At 35.2% G+C, this 22,299-nt stretch overlaps 1 protein-coding gene across 1 annotated transcript in view; it reads right to left on the reverse strand.

The window, feature by feature from the left end:
• Window positions 1–4,009: 4,009 nt before the first annotated feature.
• The window catches only part of FSTL5 (follistatin like 5), an 810,882-nt gene continuing 792,592 nt past the window's right edge, over window positions 4,010–22,299 (reverse strand). Inside the window, exon 16 of the mRNA XM_015139434.3 lies at window positions 4,010–6,567. Coding sequence (XP_014994920.3) covers window positions 5,865–6,567 — 703 coding nt within the window. The 3' untranslated portion in view covers window positions 4,010–5,864. The remainder of the gene's footprint in view (window positions 6,568–22,299) is intronic.

The raw sequence follows: 22,299 nt of genomic DNA on the forward strand, positions 1-22,299 counted from the left end.
AACCTGGGAGGCAGAGGTTGCAGTGAGCCGAGATTGCGCCACCGCACTCCAGTCTGGGTGACAGAGCAAGACTCCGTCTCAAAAACAAAAACAAAAACAAAACAAAACAAAACAAAAAAACAGCTGTATGAGCAGAGTATGTCAATATTTAACCTTTTTTTTTTTTTTTTTCTTTTAAGAGAGAGTCTCATTCTGTCACAAGGCTGGAGTGCAGTGGCGTGGCGTTGTCTCGGCTCACTGCAACCTCCTCATTCCGGATTCAAACTATCCTCCTGTCTCAGCCTCCCGAATAGCTGGGATTACAGGCTCGCACCACCACGACCAGCTAATTTTTGTATTTTTAGTAGAGACCGGGTTTCACCATGTTGGGCAGGATGGTCTTCATCTCTTGACCTTGTGATCTGCTTGCCTTGGCCTCCCAAAGTACTGGGAATACAGGCGTGAGCCACCGCATCCTGCCATATTTAACCGTTTTTAAAGAGCTATATTTTCTCACATATCTGCCTTGATTATCATGAGATATTTTATTTGGACTTTGTAACTTTGAACAAGTTTATGGGTCCAGGTGTAAAATAACACTGTTCATTTTAATTGAAATACAAAAAGTATCTTGAATAATGAATATTTGAATAATTATTGAATATTTGAATAACTAGTTGTCCACTTAAATAATGTGGACATTTTTCCAATTGAAATATCAATATGCTTTTGACACTGAGGTGATTTTGATTCTTCTTCTAAAAAGCAGGAAAATGTGTATTTAGAAACAGTCTTTCAATACATTTACAAAACATCAAAACAGAATATGTTTAGTATTTTGGTGTGTTCTTTGCCAATTTCAGCCAAATTTAATTACAGCCTTGAAAACAAGTTCCAAAATAGATAATTTTATTATTGGTAAACTCTAGTATAAAAGAACAACTGTTAAAACTTTTCCAGTTCACCAACTTTAGCTTTAAATTACGGTAAAATAGCTGTGCAGTATCCACTAAATACCACAGAGACAGGCTCATTTTGCCACTGAATATTACTGAAAAGCTAAGTGCTTTTCCATTTACCAACAGGACTATGCAATTTATAAAGGCAAACAAACAAAAAGCTATGCTCATATGGTGAAGATTTAGTTTTCTAGAAAGACGGAAAAATTTACCAGGACTTAAGACAGCAGATGAGAATTTCTATGGCATGAATTTCAGAATACATTTCTGCCTCTGAAGTTTCTCAGGAGAGGTAAATGATATTAGACTGTGATTGAAAGAAAAGTAGACATAGATATTTGGTAGGTGCTTCCTTTGTTCTCTTTGCCCGTTCATATCGGAACATGCTAAATGTAGCAAGTGAAAATAGAAGAGCCCCTTAAGAGTTCTTAAAATTGTAACATTGGGTTGTACATTTTTATTTCATTTTATTGGTTTTCATAAATAGTGAAAACATCATACAAAGATGTTTTCCTGAATATCAATATTGTTTTCATTTTTTTCTGTCTTCAGATATTTACACAATATAATAATTTGTCAGGTAGTATTAAACATATTGTTTTATCATGTAAAAATCTTGATTAGTAAAATTCAACTGAATTGATGTTGTAAAGTAAAATTCTGTGAATAACTTTTAAGTGGGAATCAGAAAGGTTATTAGGCCTTAAATCGCAAATATTTTAAGCGCTTCAACTTTACATGGATATAATTAGACAGAAGGTAGAATGACCCCTAAAAACTACATTATTTGCTGTATATGATGACTCTTCCCTGGGCATATATCCATTGCCCTATATGTCCATTTAGTTTGTCCCTTATCCAGATCTTCATTCGGTCACCCGAATTTAGTTCTCCTTCAAGGCTTTCTTATTTCTATCAACGGTGTCATATTTTAGTCTTATCATTTTTGTCCCTTTTATGATCCATATTTATTCAGTTGCCACTTCAGGTATGGTTCCTTAACAAGACTTATTATGCTTTCAATTTAATTGTCGTGCCTTAAAGATCATAAACTCACATTTTTGCAAAAGTTACCTAAGTAATTCCATTTCCCTCAGTTTCCCTAGTCTTCAGTTAAATTTTCATTCCACTAAAAGGATCATAAATTTTAAAAATATTGTTTTCACTATCATTTCTCTTTTTAGAATTTCGTTATTCAGTATCTACAGAAGCAGTGAAAAATTCTGGTTAGGTCTCTATTGCCTGGATTAATTCCAAGTTTTTAAACTAGTTTCAATCTTCACCTCTCTCCCTTAAAAACTGTTTACAACCTACTTTCTTGTCTTACCTATATCAACAATTTTTAAAAATAAATAATTTACATCTTTCATTTTTGCTCTATGACCACCCCACATCGTATTTCCATGCTTGCTTTCATACCTTTAGTCATTCCGTGCCTGTCATTGATATGATTTCATTTTTTTTTCTTTTGTCTGTTAACGATATACTCTTTGGGGCCATGCACGGTGGCTCACGCCTGTAATCCCAGCACTTTGGGAGGCCGAGGCGGTTGCATCACAAGGTCAAGAGATCGAGACCATCCTGGCCAACATGGTGAAACCCTGTCTCAACTAAAAATTCAAAAATTAATTGGGCGTGGTGGCGAGTGCTGATAATCCCAGCTACTGGGGAGGCTGAGGCAGGAGAATCACTTGAACCCAGGAGGTTGCAATGAGCCAAGATTGCACCACTGCACTCCAGCCTGGCGACAGAACAAAAACAAACGAACAAAACAAATCTATTCTTTGGGGTTATAGCTTCTTTTTTAAATTTTTTTGTTTGTTTGTTTTTTGTTTTTTGTTTTTGAGACGGAGTCTCGCTCTGTGGCCCAGGCTAGAGTGCAGTGGCACAATCTTGGCTCACTGCAAGCTCCGCCTCCCGGGTTCCGGGTTCCAGCGATTCTCCTGCCTCAGCCTTCCAAATAGCTGGGATTACAGGCACCCACCACACTGGCTAATTTATTTTATTTTATTTTATTTTTTTAGCAGAGATGGGCTTTCACCATGTTGGCCAAGCTGTTCTCAAACTCCTGACGTCAAGTGATCTGCCACGCCCGGTCTGTTCTGCATGTTTTTGCTTTGTTTTGTTTTATTTTGAGACAGAGTTTCACTTTTTCGCCCAGGCTGGAGTGCAGTGGCGCGATCTCAGCTCACTGCAAGCTCCGCCTCCCGGGTTCACGCCATTCTCCTGCCTCGGCTTCCCAGTAGCTGGGACTACAGGCACCCGCCACCACGCCTGGCTACTTTTTTTGTATTTTTAGTAGAGACGGGGTTTCACCGTGTTAGCCAGGATGGTCTCGATCTCCTGACCTCGTGATCCACCAGCCTCGGCCTCCCAAAGTGCTGGGATTACAAGGTGTGAGCCACCGCACCCAGCCTATAGCTTATTTTTAAAGCAGTTTACTCGTAATTTTATCCTAGTTTTTCTTCACTTTCACTTTTCATACACACCCACATTATTGCTAATATGAGTATTTACAGTACACTTTAATCAGGGTATGCATAGGATCATACTGATTCCCTGTATGCTATTTCTTACTCAACCTTTTACCTTGTCTTTGAAGAAATATCAACTTCAGATATAATTGTAACATACATATTCATCTGATTTTTTTAAAGCTCACAAATATCAGTATTTTAACAATCAGAATGTTTTTAAAAGTGACTCAGTATTTGTGTGATTAATGCTGTAAGGTCATGGAAAGGAAAGCCTACTCTTTTGAGTAAAATTTTGATATTCCAGTCCAATATTTTCATTGAATACACAAGAAAAGAAGGTATTCTATAAAAAGAGACATCATGTAAAGAACATATGCCTTGCTGCAAATATTGAATAATCAAGGGATATCCAATTTAGATTTTATATAAAAAGACAAACTAACTTCTCTTTCCTTGATTGATCTCAGTTTACTTTACCTTCACCTGATTTCATCACTTTCAGAATAATGCAGAGCACCACACTATATCTGAAGCATTGGGAGGAATTTTTAAAAAATGGTATGCATATTAAATCATTGACTGAACTCTCAAGGGTTAAAATGTAAGAGGTTTATTCTCCTTTTATCAAGCAATGTCTACAGACAGAGCATCCACATGGTGTAAGTTACAAAAGAAGGATGTATGCGAAAGACTTACATGAAATCATTAAGTCACAGACACTTTATATGGTTCATGTTCACAAGGAAGAAAATTACTAAAAAGTAAAGCAGATTCAATAAGTAGCAACATAAGCTGATTTTTGTGGTTTATTAAATCCACCTCGCATGATGTTTCTGCTAAGAAGAAATCTACTGTATCACACAGCTCAGGATGCTATATACACATAAGATATTACACACTATAAAATTTCAGGTTTCTAAGCAGTTTTACACAATTTAAACTTGAGTAAAATTTGTATATTTAAAAAAGATCTTATTGGATTACCTTAAGTAAATGGAGGTCATTTCAACAGCCCATTAACATTTTTTGCAACAATAAAAACAAAAATAAGTACAAAGATTTTCAAAACAGGTAAGCTATTACTTTAAGCCTGGGTAATTATCTGCTTATTTTAATAAACCAGCTCTCTAGTTTTAATCTACTTCTGCTGGCCTTCTCATTTCCTCTTAAAACAAAAGAGAAGCAACAATTTTTACTTCTCTACAGTGTCTCAAGTAGGAGGATTAGTTAGGTTTCAAACTACAGCACATAGTGAGAAGGTGCTTCTAGGATTACATAGGATATGAATAAAATAAACCATTTGGGGAAATTATTTGGAATAAAGGTTTTTGATACATTATATTTAAATAGCAAAAACAATGGAGAACTACATCTTTACTTACCACTATGGGGCTACCCCTTTATTCCCAACTTATATTACTAATTCTTCTAAGCCACTAATATCTCATCAATTCTCTTGCCAGTTTTCTTTTCCTAGGTGTTAATTTCCCTATATATGGTTTACTTTAGCAGACAGAAGTAATATTTCTTTTTTTTACAACCGAAAGTTCCTGATGATGAACCATTGGACTATATGAAAAGAAACAATCTATTAATAAATAATCTGTTCTGCTAGTAATAAACATCTGTAGGCAGTTGACATCCCAGACAAACTTGCATTAAAAATATAATGCACTCTAGTGATTGAAAGCAAAATGAGTAGATAGATTGGAAATATTTTGACTGTAATTATTTTCCTCCCTTCCTTCCCACTTTCTATAGCATGCTGCAGATTATACAGTAAATGTCAAGTAGAGGTTGACACCTGTGTACAAGCTAAGGCCAACTTATGCCTTCAACTGATAGTTCACTGAGGGTTAAACAAAAGACTGAAGGCAAGTTTTGGCGCAAGAGATGTTTTTTAACAACAAGAGATTTATAGTTATGAGGGCATTTAGTATGCAGGTTTTAGTCTTCCTTTTCCTCCTGTGACATTCCCTTCAAGGCACAAAATATTATAAACAGTGGACAGGACCGAATATTTTGAATTAAGAATTTTAAGGTTCCACAACACCTTTTATTTCTTGTTTAATCATACCAAAAGGACAGAGAAAAAAATAAACTACCCTCAAAATGAAATAATGCTTACGTCATCTGAAATTCCCTGCAGTTTAGTTTTTTAAATGATTTAAATCCTACTTTATTGTTTAAAGCATAATTTACACATTTGATTCTTGTGACTGATGTGATTTCTCATTCAATAGTGTGCTAAGTATTTCTAATTAACCACTATTCTTAATTGTGTATGTCTTAGTCAAAAACAACTTATTTTATTTGGGCCAACCAAGTAAATTTAATCTGACTAGGATATAAACTTGGAAAGTTAAGTTGTAAATTTAAACAATGGATTAAGTGCAATGTATTGTAAAATGCTTCATCCAATAATTGTATCAATTGTATCATAGGGTTTTTAGGCATCTCCAACCCAAATGACTGTATTTCCTTTCTCAACTTCAGTGATCTCACAGTTTAATTTATTCAGTCGTCCATCTAGGATGAAGAGAGAGTCCTTGGAAGGTGTCATCAGGTACTGACCAAACAAGCCACTGTCCTGGATTTGCCTGTTTTTCTGGTTCCAAGGCCATTCTTCTGCCTTGAGTGGTTCCTTGAGACTCTTTATCATCTTGACCTTCCCAGAAGAGAGCTCCACAAAGAGCACATCAGTTTGTGTGCTTGAACTACCATAGATGTTATATTGGTGGGCTTCAGTAAAGGATGGTTGAAATGCCAGATCAGATATGTGCAGATTTGTGTGAATATCAAAAGCCTCCTGTATTTCTCCTCTGATGGTAATGTACTGAACCCTTACAAGACCTTTCACATCATTAATGCTGACAAGGTAGTGACCATCTGGAGAAACATATGGAGTGCCCGTCACATCACTATTGAATCCAATGACTGAGTCAGTTACACCGTCCACCATGACCTGTGGGGAAACTGCTCCGGTGCTGTCAGGTTTGCAGCCAATGAAGTAGTAGCCTCCCAAGTGTGTATATGCCAATGACTGAGGAATGCACTTATAGTCCTTCAAGTTAATTGTCTTGATGTATGACATGGTTTCAAGATCAATTTTTTGTAATGCAGCTTCATCTTTATGAAGAACAAATCCAAACCTGAAAGAAATGAAAATCAGAGTTAGACTGGAAACAATGGAGCTTTTAGCCATAGATACAGGTGGAAAGGTCCATCACAAGCCCAGGCTCTAATTGTCAGGCAAGGCAGCAATTTGTGTTACACTTGTGCTAGAATTAGTCTGTAGATTGTGCCACTCTCCTTCTTTCTCTAGGTCATTCTTTTGTTATATCCAAATCATCATAACTCATGCTGTAGAAAGAAAAATAATTAAAAACAATACATCTAGTTAATTGCAGCAACAAATTTTGCTTTTCACATAGAGGGAAAGAAGAAGTATACATTATTCTGTACGTCTCTAAACCATCTGATATTAAATAAGCTTGGTTAACTATTGCCAAATCCAGCAAGAGTAAAAGAGTTGAACATATATTGGTTTCACTCATTTCACTTACTTCTTATATTGTTTTTTGACCATTAAATGAATCTGACACTCATCATTATTTAGATAAACTTAAGTATAACATATTCAACCTTTCCATATTTATATTGTGATTTTTAATGATATGCTTGCATTTTATTTGTTATCCTATATTGAATAAAGAACTTTATTTTTATATTAAAGCCAGTTAAACAATTTTTGTTTGTTTTGTTGACCTTAAATTAGTTCAGAACTTTTCAAAGCATATTTGCTAAATATTGCTTGAGAATTATCAGTGATACCTGTGGCAAGTATAAATATATTTTTAAACTCACCTAGAACACAAGCAACTTTCTAGCAAAGATAAGTTAAACAAGATACAATGAGATAGAAACTATTAAATAAAATTATATCCAAAGTAGATATTGGCCAATAGAATTGTAAAGGACTTTTATTTATGTTTGCATTAATAATATTGATTGTCACCGCCTAATAGTTCTAAAAGCTCATAATAAAGAGAAATATTTTTCCATTCACTGTGTTCATAAGTAATATAATGAAATTACCTTATTATGAATATTAAGATAAAGCAAAACAAAAACTCTGAAGAGAGCCAATTATGTTATCATCATCTGTGTAATTATCTTTATGCTAATTATCACACATAGTTTTTTTTATGTAAAAAAATGACCATTTCCACACATAGTACAAAATATGGTGCAATCAGAGTAATATCTCTTTAAAATTTTAAATGTAAGCATTTAGCAGGCTCAAAAATATAAATAAACGTATATATTGAATATCATAGAAAAATAAAATAAATATTCTCAAAATCAGTCCTGCTTTGCAATTGCAAAAGAAAGGGAGTTCCTAAGCACAGATGTTTTATGAAAATAGACATAAAATTATAATTGCTTCCATTCTTCTTACATTAAATATAGTTGACAAACCATATTATAATTTTAGCTATATTTAAAATTTATGAGGAGACTACTTGCTGTCATTAGAGAGAGTACAAATTCTTTTATGTGAAAGAAAATTCGCAATGTATAGCTACTCCTTTATAAAGCTTTCTTAAATATTTGTTAAACAACTACTACACACAAGACACTGGGAATATATTGCAGAGCAACATAACTTTCTCTGTCTCTAATGAGTCTAGACATTTTGAGTGATAAAAAAGTGAAACAGGGCTAGTGAATAAAGCTTGATTATAGCATTCTGCTATACTATTACCTAATTTCATAACTATTTCTTGTTCCTTGTATTCGAAATGGCCTAAAGCAATATACTTGAAAATAATATTTTGAGTGTATCTCTGAATGACGCCGACCACTTGTAGCTTATTTACTAACTCTTTATCTTTTTCTGTATCCTTAATAAAGGTGTTTGTGTACTTTCTGTAAACCCAGCTCATACCATATCCATTCAGGATACATTTTCAGTCTTGATTATGATGGTATGAAGAAACATTCATACTGTTGATAATTATTTATACATATTTTCTTTAAAATATTAATGCCTGGTGTATAAACATAGTGTAGTTTTAAAATTCTATCTGAGTAGTAAGGAATCAAAAAGCTTCAAACTGTCAACTGAGTCCCATATTTTTGTGTCTCTGCATCAAAAAAATAATAAACATCATAAGTATCACTATGTAATCTCAGATTTGTCTGAAAAAATAACTAACTCCATTTACTATAAATAAAAATATAGTATTTTTCTATTAATGGACAGCCATTAAGGACGTATAGGTGTGTAAATATATTTGTATTCTTTGTAAAATTATGAATTATGTTGAAAAATATCTTTCTGTTATAAATTGTACATGAGCTCAGAGGAAAAGCAGTACTAGGCTCACTGAACAAAAGCAATGAGCCAATCAAGCTTTGACATTTCAGCTCTCCTCTTAACCTTGAGTCTTCTAGTCCCTTTGAGCTAGATTTTCGAATGCTAATGAGGAAGAATGAGACAAGCTCTCTTTACTCCCGAACAATTTTAACTTTGATACTACCGAATGTACTCAAGTTTTCTGTGATACAATCTAGCTACTTTTGGAAGTAATTAAAAATTTTAAAAAATGGTCCAGTTAAAAATGCAGAAGATCTGTGTGGGGTGATAAAATTACATCTATTTTGGCATATGCATTGTACGCTCCTTTAGGACTGGAGATGTAGCTACATAAGCAGATGCATGAGAACGCCTGCAATTTTTCACCACTGATTTATTGGTTAGGAAGTGATGTCTCTAATTCAAAATTTCCCCTAGTACAGATTGATATTCAGAAGTCTCCCACTGTTCATTAGTCTCTGATTAATATTTACGAGGCTCTCAACTTTCATGCCTGCTTAGTATAATAAAATCCTGCACAGTATTAGGCCTAACATAGTTTGTCTAGTATTTGTCAGAAGATGTACAGAAAGTTGCAGACTGAGAAATAAGAGAGTTAAAATTGACTCTCAAAATTACTGCTTTTTCTAAGAAATTAATGCCAATAGAAAAGTGTGGGATCTCAGCATAGCATTGTATGGATTGTCAAATTTGGTGAAAAGAGTTATAGTAATTTTTTCTTTCCAAATCATTTTCTCTTTCTGAATGTCTAATCAATGTAGTTCATTACAAAGTTCATAAAAAGGCTCAACTTTAATTACTGCTTTTATGATTTAAGCTAAGATCCTGAAATCATTCTTATGAAGAGACTTGTTTTGGATGAAGTAAGGGCTTTTATTCCAAGCTAACTTATTTTCATGATCCAGATTTTCAAAAGAATAGACCTTGCGTAAATGTGACCTTATGTAAAGTCCTTGACTTCCATGAGTTCCAATTTCCTCATCAACAGGAAGAGGATAAAAGTACTGCCTTGCTCTGAGGATGACAGTAAATGCATGTATATTATCAGGCATGCAGTAGATTCTCAATAAATAGAAATTGCCAGTCCTTTACACCTTGAGTAGCATTTTTTTCCAATTGTTAATCACATAAAACTTTTTCTGTGGGACAACAGATTATTATACCCCAAGGACGAGAAAAACAACATAAACTTATTATCAATTTTTCTGTGCAGATAATATTCTCACAATGTTAAAAATAGTGTTACCCAAGTGTGGCTATGATTTTCCATTCAGGTATATTAGAGAGATCACACTGACAATAAAAATACATGTTTTTATTCTTGCTCTCACTTGTACCAACAGTGTCTATCTCCAGTCCACATATTGGTTTATCACCAAATATCTCACATTGTTAAAAATAAAGACAGCCTAGCTCACTCTACCTCCACCTTCATTAGCGGCACTGCTTCAGTACTTACTGAGAACATGGAGCAGTAGGCTATGGCGTGCTAGGTGAACCTGAGCTGGGCACAGATGATGGGATTTGAAATACATCCTTGGCTTACCCAAGAATTTTTGCTAAAAGTCACAGAAAATGTTCTAGCTTACTTTAGGACCTGGATATCAAAGGATATGGAGAGCTGCAGTTAGCATTTATGTCGTGGCAATTCAGGAGACTTGTAAGGGAAGTTATTTGGCAGAGGAAGGAAGAGAACAGTATTTAGGGATCCATGGTTGAAACCACAAAGCCTGATAGAGTCAGTGCTTGAAGGTCTCTACATCCCCAAAAGCCAGGCAGCAATTCTTGCAATGGAGTAATGAATGGTTTCCCATGTCCTTGACTCAGTCCCTAGTCACACAGTCTCATAAAACAGTATTCCCCAGGCATTGTCACCAGACTACTTGCATGTTACAAGGCTCCTATTCTCTTTTCAAAGTAGTCACCTGAGATGCTACTGAAGAAATCTCATGATTGCAAGCAATTCCATGTGTAAATTCGTCATGGTCACCACCAAGAGCAATGTCCTCATATGGTCCCAGATACATTAAAGCTCGTAAGTCAAGAACTCTGTAAGATTTGCAGAATGACAAGTATTCTGTCTCCTGGCTTAACATAGCACTGGCTGTCTCCAGAGTCCTTGGAACTTGTCATCTCAACAGTTCTTACTACTGACTTTCAATGTTTAACCACTGAGGCTCAATCTCCACACAAATAGCTGGGAAAGGACCAAACGATTCTTCTCCATTCCTACATGATCTTCTTCCTCAAACACCATCATCTGCACTACCTCAGATTTCAAAACAAGCCTTCGCATGCACATTAAATTTTGCAAATGAAAAGTAGTGAGTGGTGATTGGCTGTATTTGAGGAATGGGTTAGCAAGACACTCTATTCTGTTATAAAAACTAACTGTGCTGCAATTCGCCTCTAAAACAAAAGCATTTTGAAAGTTGTTCCAATGTCCCAATTATTAAAGTCATATTCTTTGAAAAAAAAAATTCCAGAACCACAGAAATTGAACTGCCATAGGAATTTGTATTACAGGAATTTTACTTGTGAAGGCTTAAATCCAAAACACATGATTAAGTGGTTAGTGTTTTATAAATAAGTGCGGGTAGGATTATTAATATCTAGCTTTTCTTTTTTTTTCTAATTGGATTATAAATGTCATGTTTCTAACTGAAAGGTAAGAAATGCTGAACATATAAGATACTGTTATCATAATTCTTCCCCTACACATAATTAATAAGTAAACCCGCTCACAATATGCTGTTTCAATGACATCTTCCATTATGTTATAGCTGACACAGTATTTTCATAGACATAAACCATAAATCTGACATGAGCTATCATTCATTTGTTTATGAATAAACGAACATAAAGGAATTTATATTTCGTTTTTTATATTATCCCACACCAACCCTTGTAAGAAAAGATGGAATGCCCTTCCTACTTAAGTACCAGAGGATTTAGTTTTTATCTGAACATCATCACATAAATAGTTCAGTAAAACATACCTGTTTATAAAGCATGGTCACATTCATGTTTGTGAGAGGGGAAGCAGAGAGAACTAGAACTGCCACATTTAGTAAAGATTTATTACAAGAGCAAGGACAGTTTCTGAATGGTCTTAATGCTTAGATGTGTTTGAGAAATGACAGTACTTTGAAGCTTTCTGTTTCCAAAGCAGAGGTTGAAGAAGCTAAAATAAACCACAGGCTATTCTCCATCTATGGTACATATCAAGCAAACCAAGTTTTTCTTTTAATATCGTGACTTTATTCTGACCCTTGGGAGCATTTCCACACCACTTAGTGGTACTTTGTATGTGTCTCAAATTGTTATTCAAAGTTTATGGCATTGCATGGAACATGGTCAAAAATACTTGAGCACTGTGAATGATCACTTTTTACTGTGATATAACATTTACTGGAGAGATGAACTGCTCACATGGAGTGGAGATGATTGCATTTTATGAGGATACTCACAACACTTTAGCTCACTGCAAGAGCAATAGGAGGTGGCTATTAAGTAGTACAGTATGTACTACAGTTAATTTTATGTAGTTATAATTTAATATTGCATCTTGGTTTGTTTACATTTCTCTGGACTGTGAATGGCATTATGTACAGTATGTAAGTGACGGTGTGCATAAGTTTGGATAAATTTTAACTTCTTATAATAGATTTGTGTATATTTAATAATAGTAAATAATAAAATAAGCTAGTATCTAAATATATTATATGCTTCATAATATACATAACTTTTATTTCATTTCTTCATACTTCTAGACTACATGGTTGTTCTGAGAATTTTTTCAAATTGTCCAAATCTCCAAAATAAATTTCAATATATTTATGAAGGAAATCAGTGAACCCATGGAATGCAAACCTGTATTATTCAGGTCAAGTGCATTTTGTCTTGTTTGGTTTACACTTGCAGTCTTTGTTCAGTGGACATAAATTACTTTCATACTGAGAAAAAATACATAGATAGGTCCATAAATAGATGAGTAGGTATATAAAAATATATATGAGTTTTAGATAAAAATTTCAGATAGTTCTCATAAGAATTGCTTATCATCATTTTAATCTTAAATATACATTTCTAAGAATCCAGATGTAAATACAGACTGTACTTGATGCTTCAATAAAAAGATTCATTCATATAAAGACCCATCTTCAAGGAAGTATGGGACCAAGATAGACATGATGAATCATTTTAAAAATATCAGGATATGTTTAGATATAAAACTTAATAAAAAATATTTGTAAATAAAAAGATTCCTTATAGTATAAATGAATCAATGAGGTAATGATACAACTATAAGTAAATAGTATAAGAAAGGGCATAGTTACTAAATATTACATAGGGAACCATTGACAGCATTATAATCTATTATATAATATCATCAAAGAATTTTTGTAGTACAATAACACTAAATGTTTGCCAGGATAAAATGCTTGCAGCTATTATTTTAGTAAATAGAAGTGTACATGAGAAAACAATTCTATGGTAAAACTGGAATAAATTATTACTCCTCTGAGGACATTATTTTACTATGTTAATCAGAGATAATTTTTTATAGTTCCCTAAACTATCCTGTCTTTGAAAATCTGTTTTGAATTCCAACCCACATTAACTAATTATTTTTCACAACTTCTGTACTCAAAATAACACCTTTGATAATTGTCTTGACTCTCATTTTCAACAATATTTGATGATTTCCATTTTGAATTTTATCATGTGCAATTTAGTGACTGAACTTTAGAATTTAACATTGAATGTGGTTTTATTGAAGACTTATGAAAAGGCATAGCTATTTTAGAGACTGAACTAAGCATACAAAATACAGAGGTGAGGACAAACAAGGTTGAAGTAGTTGAATTTTATAGCTACTTCATCAATTCTGCTTGAAAACTTAATCTTATTAAATTTAGTAGCCATTCTCTGATGACTACTTTTTTAATTAACACAATGATGCTCTAGAGAAACATGTTGAGAAATTTTATGAGGAAGAAAGTGGAAATAGAAAAGCCAAAGTATGTTGATGATACTTACATTGTAAGTCTACCTCAATACTATAATTTCATTGGTTTGGTTTTTGTGTGTATAATGGTGATTATGCTAAATCCGAGAATACTCAGATAATAAATTAGTTTTAAGAATCTCAGTGTTTTAAATCATAACATTTCTATGAATGGAAAAGTACATATACCTAGATTGTTTATTACTTATTTATTTATTTATCTGAGACTGAGTCTCGCTTTGTCGACCAGGATGGAGTGCAGTGGCCCGATCTCGGCTCACTGCAAGCTCCCGGGTTCACACCATTCTCCTGTTTCAGCCTCCACAGCAGCTGGGACTACAGGCGCCTGCCACCATGCCCGGCTAATTTTTTTTTTGTATTTTTTTTGTATTTTTTAGTAGAGACGGGGATTTCACCATGTTAGCCAGGATGGTCTCGATCTCCTGACCTCATGATCTGCCCGCCTCGACCTCCCAAAGCACTGGGATTACAGGAGTGAGCCACCGCACCTGGCCTATACCTAGATTGTTTATAAAAGCAAACTGAAAATTGGTTGCAGTTCACTTGGATGGAAATTACATTGCTGTTACATGTTTAAAATACGTAATCAATGTTAATTAATTTAAAACTCAATAATGAAAGTTTTTTTTTATTTTGCTAATTGATTTTAAATTTCTTATAATTATTAGATTTGATCTTTTCATTTAGCCACAGGATTTGTAAAGTGCTTTTCCTATCTCAATATGGCCATCAGTCAATTAAACGTAGATGAAAGTCACAAAGGAACTGTTACTAGAAGGGATCTAGCTAGAGGGATATAGCTAACACTTATGATGGAAGCCTGGCAGAAAAGGAAATGAAACACACACACACACACTTCAGATGCATCATTTGCAACAAGTACATCATTTGCAACAAAAAGCAATCATTTAATGAATTATGTGTAAAACATATTTTTAGAGTTATTTCAAATAAAAAAGAATATGTTAATTATCACTAATGATCTGAATTATTAATAATATAAATCATTCATCACTTTGGACTAATTCCTCCCTTGAAGGATCTACATAGCTGAGCTCTAATGGATAATACTCAAAATATTAGGAGCTGAGCAGTGCATTTTTGAAACAATGCCACATTGTGTTTTCTTTTCAGAATATATTTGTAGCATCTATAGATTATGTAACTCCTTTTGCTTTTAGTGATGGGATTTGGTAAGGTTTGTTTCTGTAAGGAAATTATTGAGCTTCTCTTTGCTTATATTCTCAATCTAGTGTTCTTCCTTGTGTTGGCTATACATACACGACACACTCAATGTTAGGTCCTTGGACTTGGTCTGATCACTTTTACAGCAGTTGCATGACCTTTTATAGGGCTTTGAAGATGTAGATTAAAATCCCACCTATGCCATCTACTATGCAATCATAGGCAAGGGATTTAGCACTTCTTTGAACCCCATTTGTTTTTCTGAGAACATCAGAATAGTAGTTAGTACTTCCTAGAACTATTAATAATTATTACTAACAGTCAAAATATTGACTTAAAGCTTTAAATACTTGAACACCATAAAAATCACTACCATTTTTCTTAATTCTTCCTATAGGATTTCCTGATTTACAAACTTCTTAGGCACTAGAATTTTTTGCTGCCTTCACAAGACTAACGTCATTTTTGTGTGTGTGTGTTTGTTTTTGTTTTTTAATGAAAAAGAAGAGGAACCTTTTTAAAAAATAAAAAGTCTGAAAAGACTTTTAAAAATTTAAAGAACTACCAATTAATCTAGTAGATATGAGCTACTTTATCACTATGGAAATGTATATAAAGGAGGCTAGTCTCTTGCATTTCCTTTCTACAGTGTTCACCAGAAATTTTTCTGCTTTTATTCTATAGTTGATCTGTGTTTGGGAATAGAATTTATTCCACCTTTTGTTCTCGTATAAGAAAAATAATTCAGGTTTTATAATAGAAAACTGCACATATGTCTTCTACAGCAAGAGGGATATGTATAACCTATATAGGAGCCAAAGCATTTTTCAATGGTCTAGTTATTGGAAAAATCATATGCCAAAAATATGATTAAAGCAAATGCAAATCACTACCCATTCCATTTTTAAAAAAGAAATCTACAGATTTCACTAAATGACACCAGCAAAAACAATCTGGTAGTGAATGCCAAGGGTCTATCCCTGCACACAAATGGAACAAAGACTGCCAGAGTCAACTTTGTTGGAATCTGGGAAAACAGTCAAAGGTTGACAGCAACAAAACCTGTACTGAGTCAAGAAAAAGGCTAATTAAGCACGTTAAGTGAACTCTGTGGCATTTCAATTTAGCCTAGCCTTGCCTCACCCCTCCTCCTGAGCAGTAGCAGTCTTGAAAATAGAAGCCCACATTCCCAGGGTGGTTACCTGATTTCAGAGTTTGCAGAGTGGAACTTGTTCCCAAATGATTGTTTTTGTGCATTTTTACCAGTCTTGAAGTTCCCTGAAGTAATAATGCAAGGTGCTTGCCTCTGTTTTGCTCACCAAAATAGAACTCTCTTAATGAGGAGAAAGAGCTAAGCAGAGGGTGTTACTGAAAAACATCAAGAGGCAAATGAAAAAGCTATTGAAGCCTGGGTCAATTGATTACAATTGGGCCAATCAGTAGACACATTGGAAGCCCTGACAAAAAATTCTCAGGAGAGGATTATTTTAAAAAATGAAAGCTTTGAGAATTCTTAATGTATAGTGGGGATCCCAGATAAATGACACAAGACACGTGTTCAATGAGACCTCAAAGATCCTAAGCTTTTATCTCCCAATATCCTGTAGACTCATGTAAACAGGAAGTAAAGGCTAAGGAAGCGTTCTGAGTTTTCCACTAACAATGGAAAGAGTGCCTCAACATAGGACCAATCCTGTGTTGGACAGCAGACGATTTTTTTGTTTTATTTATTTGTTGGCTTTCAGGCATTTAGAAAACCTTTGTTAAACCACAAGCTGGCCAAAAGCTAAAGAAACTAAGATTTAAGTGACAATATGTAACAATAAAAAAAAATTTACAAAAGTCTTTAAGAAAAGTGACCAAACAAACAAACAAACAAACAAAAAACTCCAAACAACAATGATAACCCACAGCAAATAACAATAAACTTTAAGAAGGGGAAAATTATTTCTAGTGTTTCCACATTATATATTAAATATGTTGAGTTTAAAACAAAAAGTTATGCAATATGTAAAAAACTAGGAAAGTCTGGACCACACCCAGGAAAAAAAAAAGAAATTAACAAAAACTTTCTGAGGAAGAACAAACATTGGAATTACTAGACAAAAGCTGACTCAGACTTTTAAAAATTTGTTCATAGCTGGGTGTGGTGGCACATGCCTGTAATCCCAGAATTTTGGGAGGCCAAGACAGGTAGATCACCTGTGGTAAGGAGCTTAAGACCAACCTGACCACACAGTGAAACCCTGTTTCTACTAAAAATACAAAAAAATTAGCTGGGTGTGGTGGTGGGCACCTGTAATCCCAACTACTTTGGAGGCTGAGGCAGGAGAATCGCTTGAACTTGGGAGGCAGAAGTTGCAGTGAGCTGAGATCATGCCACTGCACTCTAGCCTGGGCAACAAGATTGAAACTTTGTCTCAAAAAAACCCAGAAAATATTGCTCATAGAACTAAAGAAAAACATGGATCAAAGGACAACAAGAACAACAAAAAATAACTAAAGGAAACTAGGAGAATGATATATAAAAACTTCACAATAGCAAAGACTTGGAATCAACCCAAATGTCCATCAGTGACAGACTGGATTAAGAAAATGTGGCACATATACACCATGGAATACTATGCAGCCATAAAAAAGGATGAGTTTGTGTCCTTTGTAGGGACATGGATGCAGCTGGAAACCATCATTCTCAGCAAACTATCACAAGAACAGAAAACCAAACACCGCATGTTCTCACTCATAGGTGGGAACTGAACAATGAGATCACTTGGACTCAGGAAGGGGAACATCACACACCGGGGCCTATCATGGGGAGGGGGGAGAGGGGAGGGATTGCGTTGGGAGTTATACCTGATGTAAATGACGAGTTGATGGGTGCAGCACAGCAACATGGCACAAGTATACATATGTAACAAACCTGCACGTTATGCACATGTACCCTACAACTTAAAGTATAATAATAATAAATAAATTTTAAAAAATAATAAAAAAAAATAAAAAAATAATTATAAATATAAAAATGAGTAAAACAAAAATTCTGGAGTTGAAAATTATAATTGGAATGAAATATTTACTGGAAGCTTTCAGTAGCAGATATGAGCAGGCAGAAGAAAGAATCAGCAAATTTGCAGAAGTAAATGAAATTACTCTGAAGACCAGGAAGAAGAAAAATAAATGGAGCCTAAAAGACCTATGAAACACTAACAAGTGTACCAAAATACCAGTTATGCAGTTTTCCAAAAAGAGAGGAGAGATCACAGAAAACGTATTTGAAGAAATAATGGCCAACACTTTCCAAATTTACTAAAGTACATGAATCTATTCATCTAAGAACTTCAAACATTCAAAGAAGAATAAATGCAAAGGGATCCACATGATAACATTTTATAACCCAAACTGTTAAAGACAAAGAGAGAATCATCAAAGCACCATAAAAGAAGTGACTCATCATGAACAAAGGATCCTAAACAAGAGTAACAACACATTTATCATTGAAGGCCAGAAAACAATGGGATGATAATTTCAAAGTGCAGAAAGAAAAGATATGTCAACTAAGAATTCCATAACTCACAAAACCATCCTTCAAAAATTAAAGTGAAATCAAGACATTCTCAGATTTTAAAAAACTGAGAGATTTCACATTACTAGACTTACCACATAAGAAATTCTTAAAGCTGTCCTGAAGACTGAAGTGAAAAGACACTCGATAGAATTTGGACAAAATCCTACAAAAACAGAAACTCCCAAACTTATATAATTCATGTAAATCAATATGAGTATATAAAAACACATGTAAATGTAATTACGTGGGTAAAAAATGAAGTCAATGTTATTGTATTTTAGTTTTATTATGTTGTGTTTTGTTTTCACTTGCCTTGAAGTATTTTCAAAATTCCTTTTGATTTTTTCTTTGACTCATTTTTTACTTAGAGTGTATTAATTTCTACTTATTTGTGAATCTTCCAGCTTTCCTTCTGTTAGTGATTTCTGTTTTCATTCCATTGTTTATGAAGAAGATACTTTGTGTAATTTCAATCTGTTAAAATTTATCAAGACTTGCTCTGTAGCTTAATAAGTGTTCTATCCTGGAGAATGTTCCATATTTTCTTGAGAAAAATGTATATTCTGCTGTTTTGTGGATGAAATTTTCTAAATATGTTTGTTAGGTCTAGTTAGCTTATAGTGTCATTCAAGTTTCCTATGTCTTTATTAAAAAACAGTCTGGAGTTTTTATCTATTATTGAAAAGGGTATTGAAGTCTCTATTCCTGTTGAGCTATTTCACCTTTCAATGCTGTCAATATTTGCTTGACATATTTTAGTACTCTTTAACAGTCTTGACTTAAAATGTATTTTGTCTGGTATTACCACAGCCATACCATCTCTTTTGTGGTTACTATATGCATGGAATATCTTTTTCCGTCTTTTCCTTTTCATCCTATTTATGTCTTTACATCTAATGTCAGCCTCTTATACATAGAATAGGGTGGCTAGTGTGTTTAATTTTAATCAATTTTGCCCATACCTGCTTCTTTTAAGGTTCCGGAACAAGTAAATATCTGCCTATTACAGTGTTCAATTCATTTATATTCATTGTTTTTCATATGTCTAATGCCATTTTTGTTCCTCCTTTCACCTCCAGTATTGCCTTTTGTGTAGCAAATTCCTGGAATTGGGGCCAGGGGGAATGAGAAGTAATTGCTAGTCTGATACAGGTCCTCCTTTGGAGGTAATCAAAACATTTTGAAACTAGATAGAGATGATGGTTGCCTAATTCTGTGAATGTATTATTGTCATGAATTGTACACTTCAAAATTTTTGATTTTGGATTTCAGACTTAACAACAATGCCCTCCAGTATCTCCTTGGAGAAGGAGACCACATGATGGTCTAGCAGATACACTGTATTATTTAGCAAGATGGCCAAGTAGATGCAGTCAGGAAGTGCTGCTCCCACAAAAAGAGAGATTTCAACTACACCAGCATAATTTGAACAGATCTTTAGAGAGAGAACACTGAATGAGGATGGGGAAAGATGCGGTCGCCAATTCTGAAGAGAGAGGAGGCTGGAAACCTAGCATGAGACACCTGAACACTATGGTTAGTTCCCCTCCTCAACAGTGCCTGGAAAAGGGGTGAGTGAAGGGAATGGAGGACTGCCTCCTCTCACTGTGGACCTCCGGAATCCTAGTTGCAGGGACTCCACACCCTCACAGACCTATGAACTGGCAAGGGGATCTCCCTGGACATTAGATGGGGAGACAGAGTTGCAGAGGCACAGAGGCAGGGACCTTTAGGCATAGGTCAGCTCTAGCAGAGCCTGCCCATAAGTGGTCACCTGCCAGGGCTGACCATATATCTCTGAGAGGCTCTAGCCCCAGCTAACCTCCAGGGAGAAAGTAGGGCCTGCTTCCCCATGGGGCTGGGACACACCTATCCCACAGGCCCACCTACCCTCCAGCCCTCCCTGGATCCTGGCTGCCTCATCGGAACATGTGTATAGTGCAGCCTCCACGGCCCAGCCTGAGTGCTTTGCTCCATGTGAATGTGTTCCAACGGCTTAAGAACCCTTCAGATTTCACACCACACAAAGAACCCAGTCCCGAGCAACCAGAGGGGGTAACCATGAGGAGGTCCTAGTACCCCAGACCTGTGGCCTGTGGCTCAGAAGGGCCTCACTCAGAGCTCTGCTTGACACTTGAATGGAAGAAGAGCCCCCACTCTCAGAAAACTGAGAGGACTGAGTCACACAGGTTTGTGGGCTGGCGTGGGACCTAACTGTCCCTCCCTCCACAGGGTTGTTTGCTAACAGTGTGGCATTGGAGGTAGCTTTCCCAAGGCCCATGAACAGACCTGGTGAGAAGTTCGCCTCTTTTCTCCTCACACCACAGAACACAACTTCAAATGCGAAGACATACAAAGGAACCATGTGACTGAGTAAGAACCTGTCTACTGCCCAATGCTCTCAATCAGTATTTATTGCATCACAGCCTAAACTTCAACACCAAAAATCACCCTACTAATTCTCCCTCCTGCAAAGCCAAGAACAAGAATTCTACAATCAGTGAAGACCCAGTACAGACCTTTAGTCCTCTGAAAACATTCAGAAAGTATATCAAAAGATGATACTCAATTTAAACTACAATTAAAGAAATACCAGTCCTCCCAAATGAGAAAGAATCAGCACAAGAATGCTGGCAATTCAGAGTCATAGTATCTCCTTCTCTCCAAATGAGCCCACTAGCTCCCTAGCAATAATTCTTAACTATCACGAATTGCCTAAAATGACATATATGGAATTCAGAATCCAGATGGCAAGAAAGCTCATGGAGATCAAGAAGAAAGTTAAAACTCTGTCCAAGGAAGCCAATCAATACAGTAAAATAATTCAAGAGCTAAAAGAGAAAATTTCCCTTCTAAGAAGTACCCAAACTGAGCTTCTTGAGCTAAAAAAATCACTACAAGAATTGTATAATACAATCAGAAGTATTAGCAGCAGAAGTTGAGGAAAGAATCTCAGAGCATGAAGACCAGTTTGTCAAATCAACTCAATCAGACAAAAATAAAAAAGAATTAACAAAGATGAACAAAACCTCGGAGAACTATGGGATTATGTGAAGAGACCATATCCATGACACATCAGCATTCTTGAGAGAATAGGAGAAAGAATAAGTAATTTATATTTGAGGATATAGTTCATGACCATTTCCCTAATCTCCCTAGAGAGGTCAACATGCAAACCTAAGGAACACAGAGAACCCCAAACATATACTACACAAGATGACTATTTCCAAGGCACATAGTCATGAGATTCACCAAGGTCAATGCAAAAGAAAAAAATCTTAAAGGCAGCTAGAGAGAAAGGCCAGGAGACCTAGAGAGAGAACTTTATCAGGCTAGCAGCAGACCACTGAGCAGAATCCTCATAAGCTAGGAGAGACTGGGGCCTCTTTTCAGTGTTCTTAAAGAAAAGAAATTCAATCAAGAATTTCGCATCCTGCCAAACTAAGCTTCTTAAAAGGAGGAGAAATAAAGCCTTTCCCTGACAGCAAATGCTGAGGGAATTTTTTTTTTTTTTTTTTTTTTTTTTTTTTTTTTTTTTTTTTTTTTTTTTGTTGAGATGGAGTCTTGCTCTGTCACTAGGTGGAGTCCAGTGGCATGATCTTGGCCCACTACAACCTCTGCCTCCCAGGTTCAAGCTATTCTCCTGCCTCAGCCTCCCGAGTAGCTGGGATTACAGACGCGTGCCACCACACCCGGCTAATTTTTGTACTTTTAGTAGA

Source organism: Macaca mulatta, chromosome 5 (genome assembly GCF_049350105.2).
Source record: "Macaca mulatta isolate MMU2019108-1 chromosome 5, T2T-MMU8v2.0, whole genome shotgun sequence".
Classification (NCBI taxonomy): domain Eukaryota; kingdom Metazoa; phylum Chordata; class Mammalia; order Primates; family Cercopithecidae; genus Macaca; species Macaca mulatta.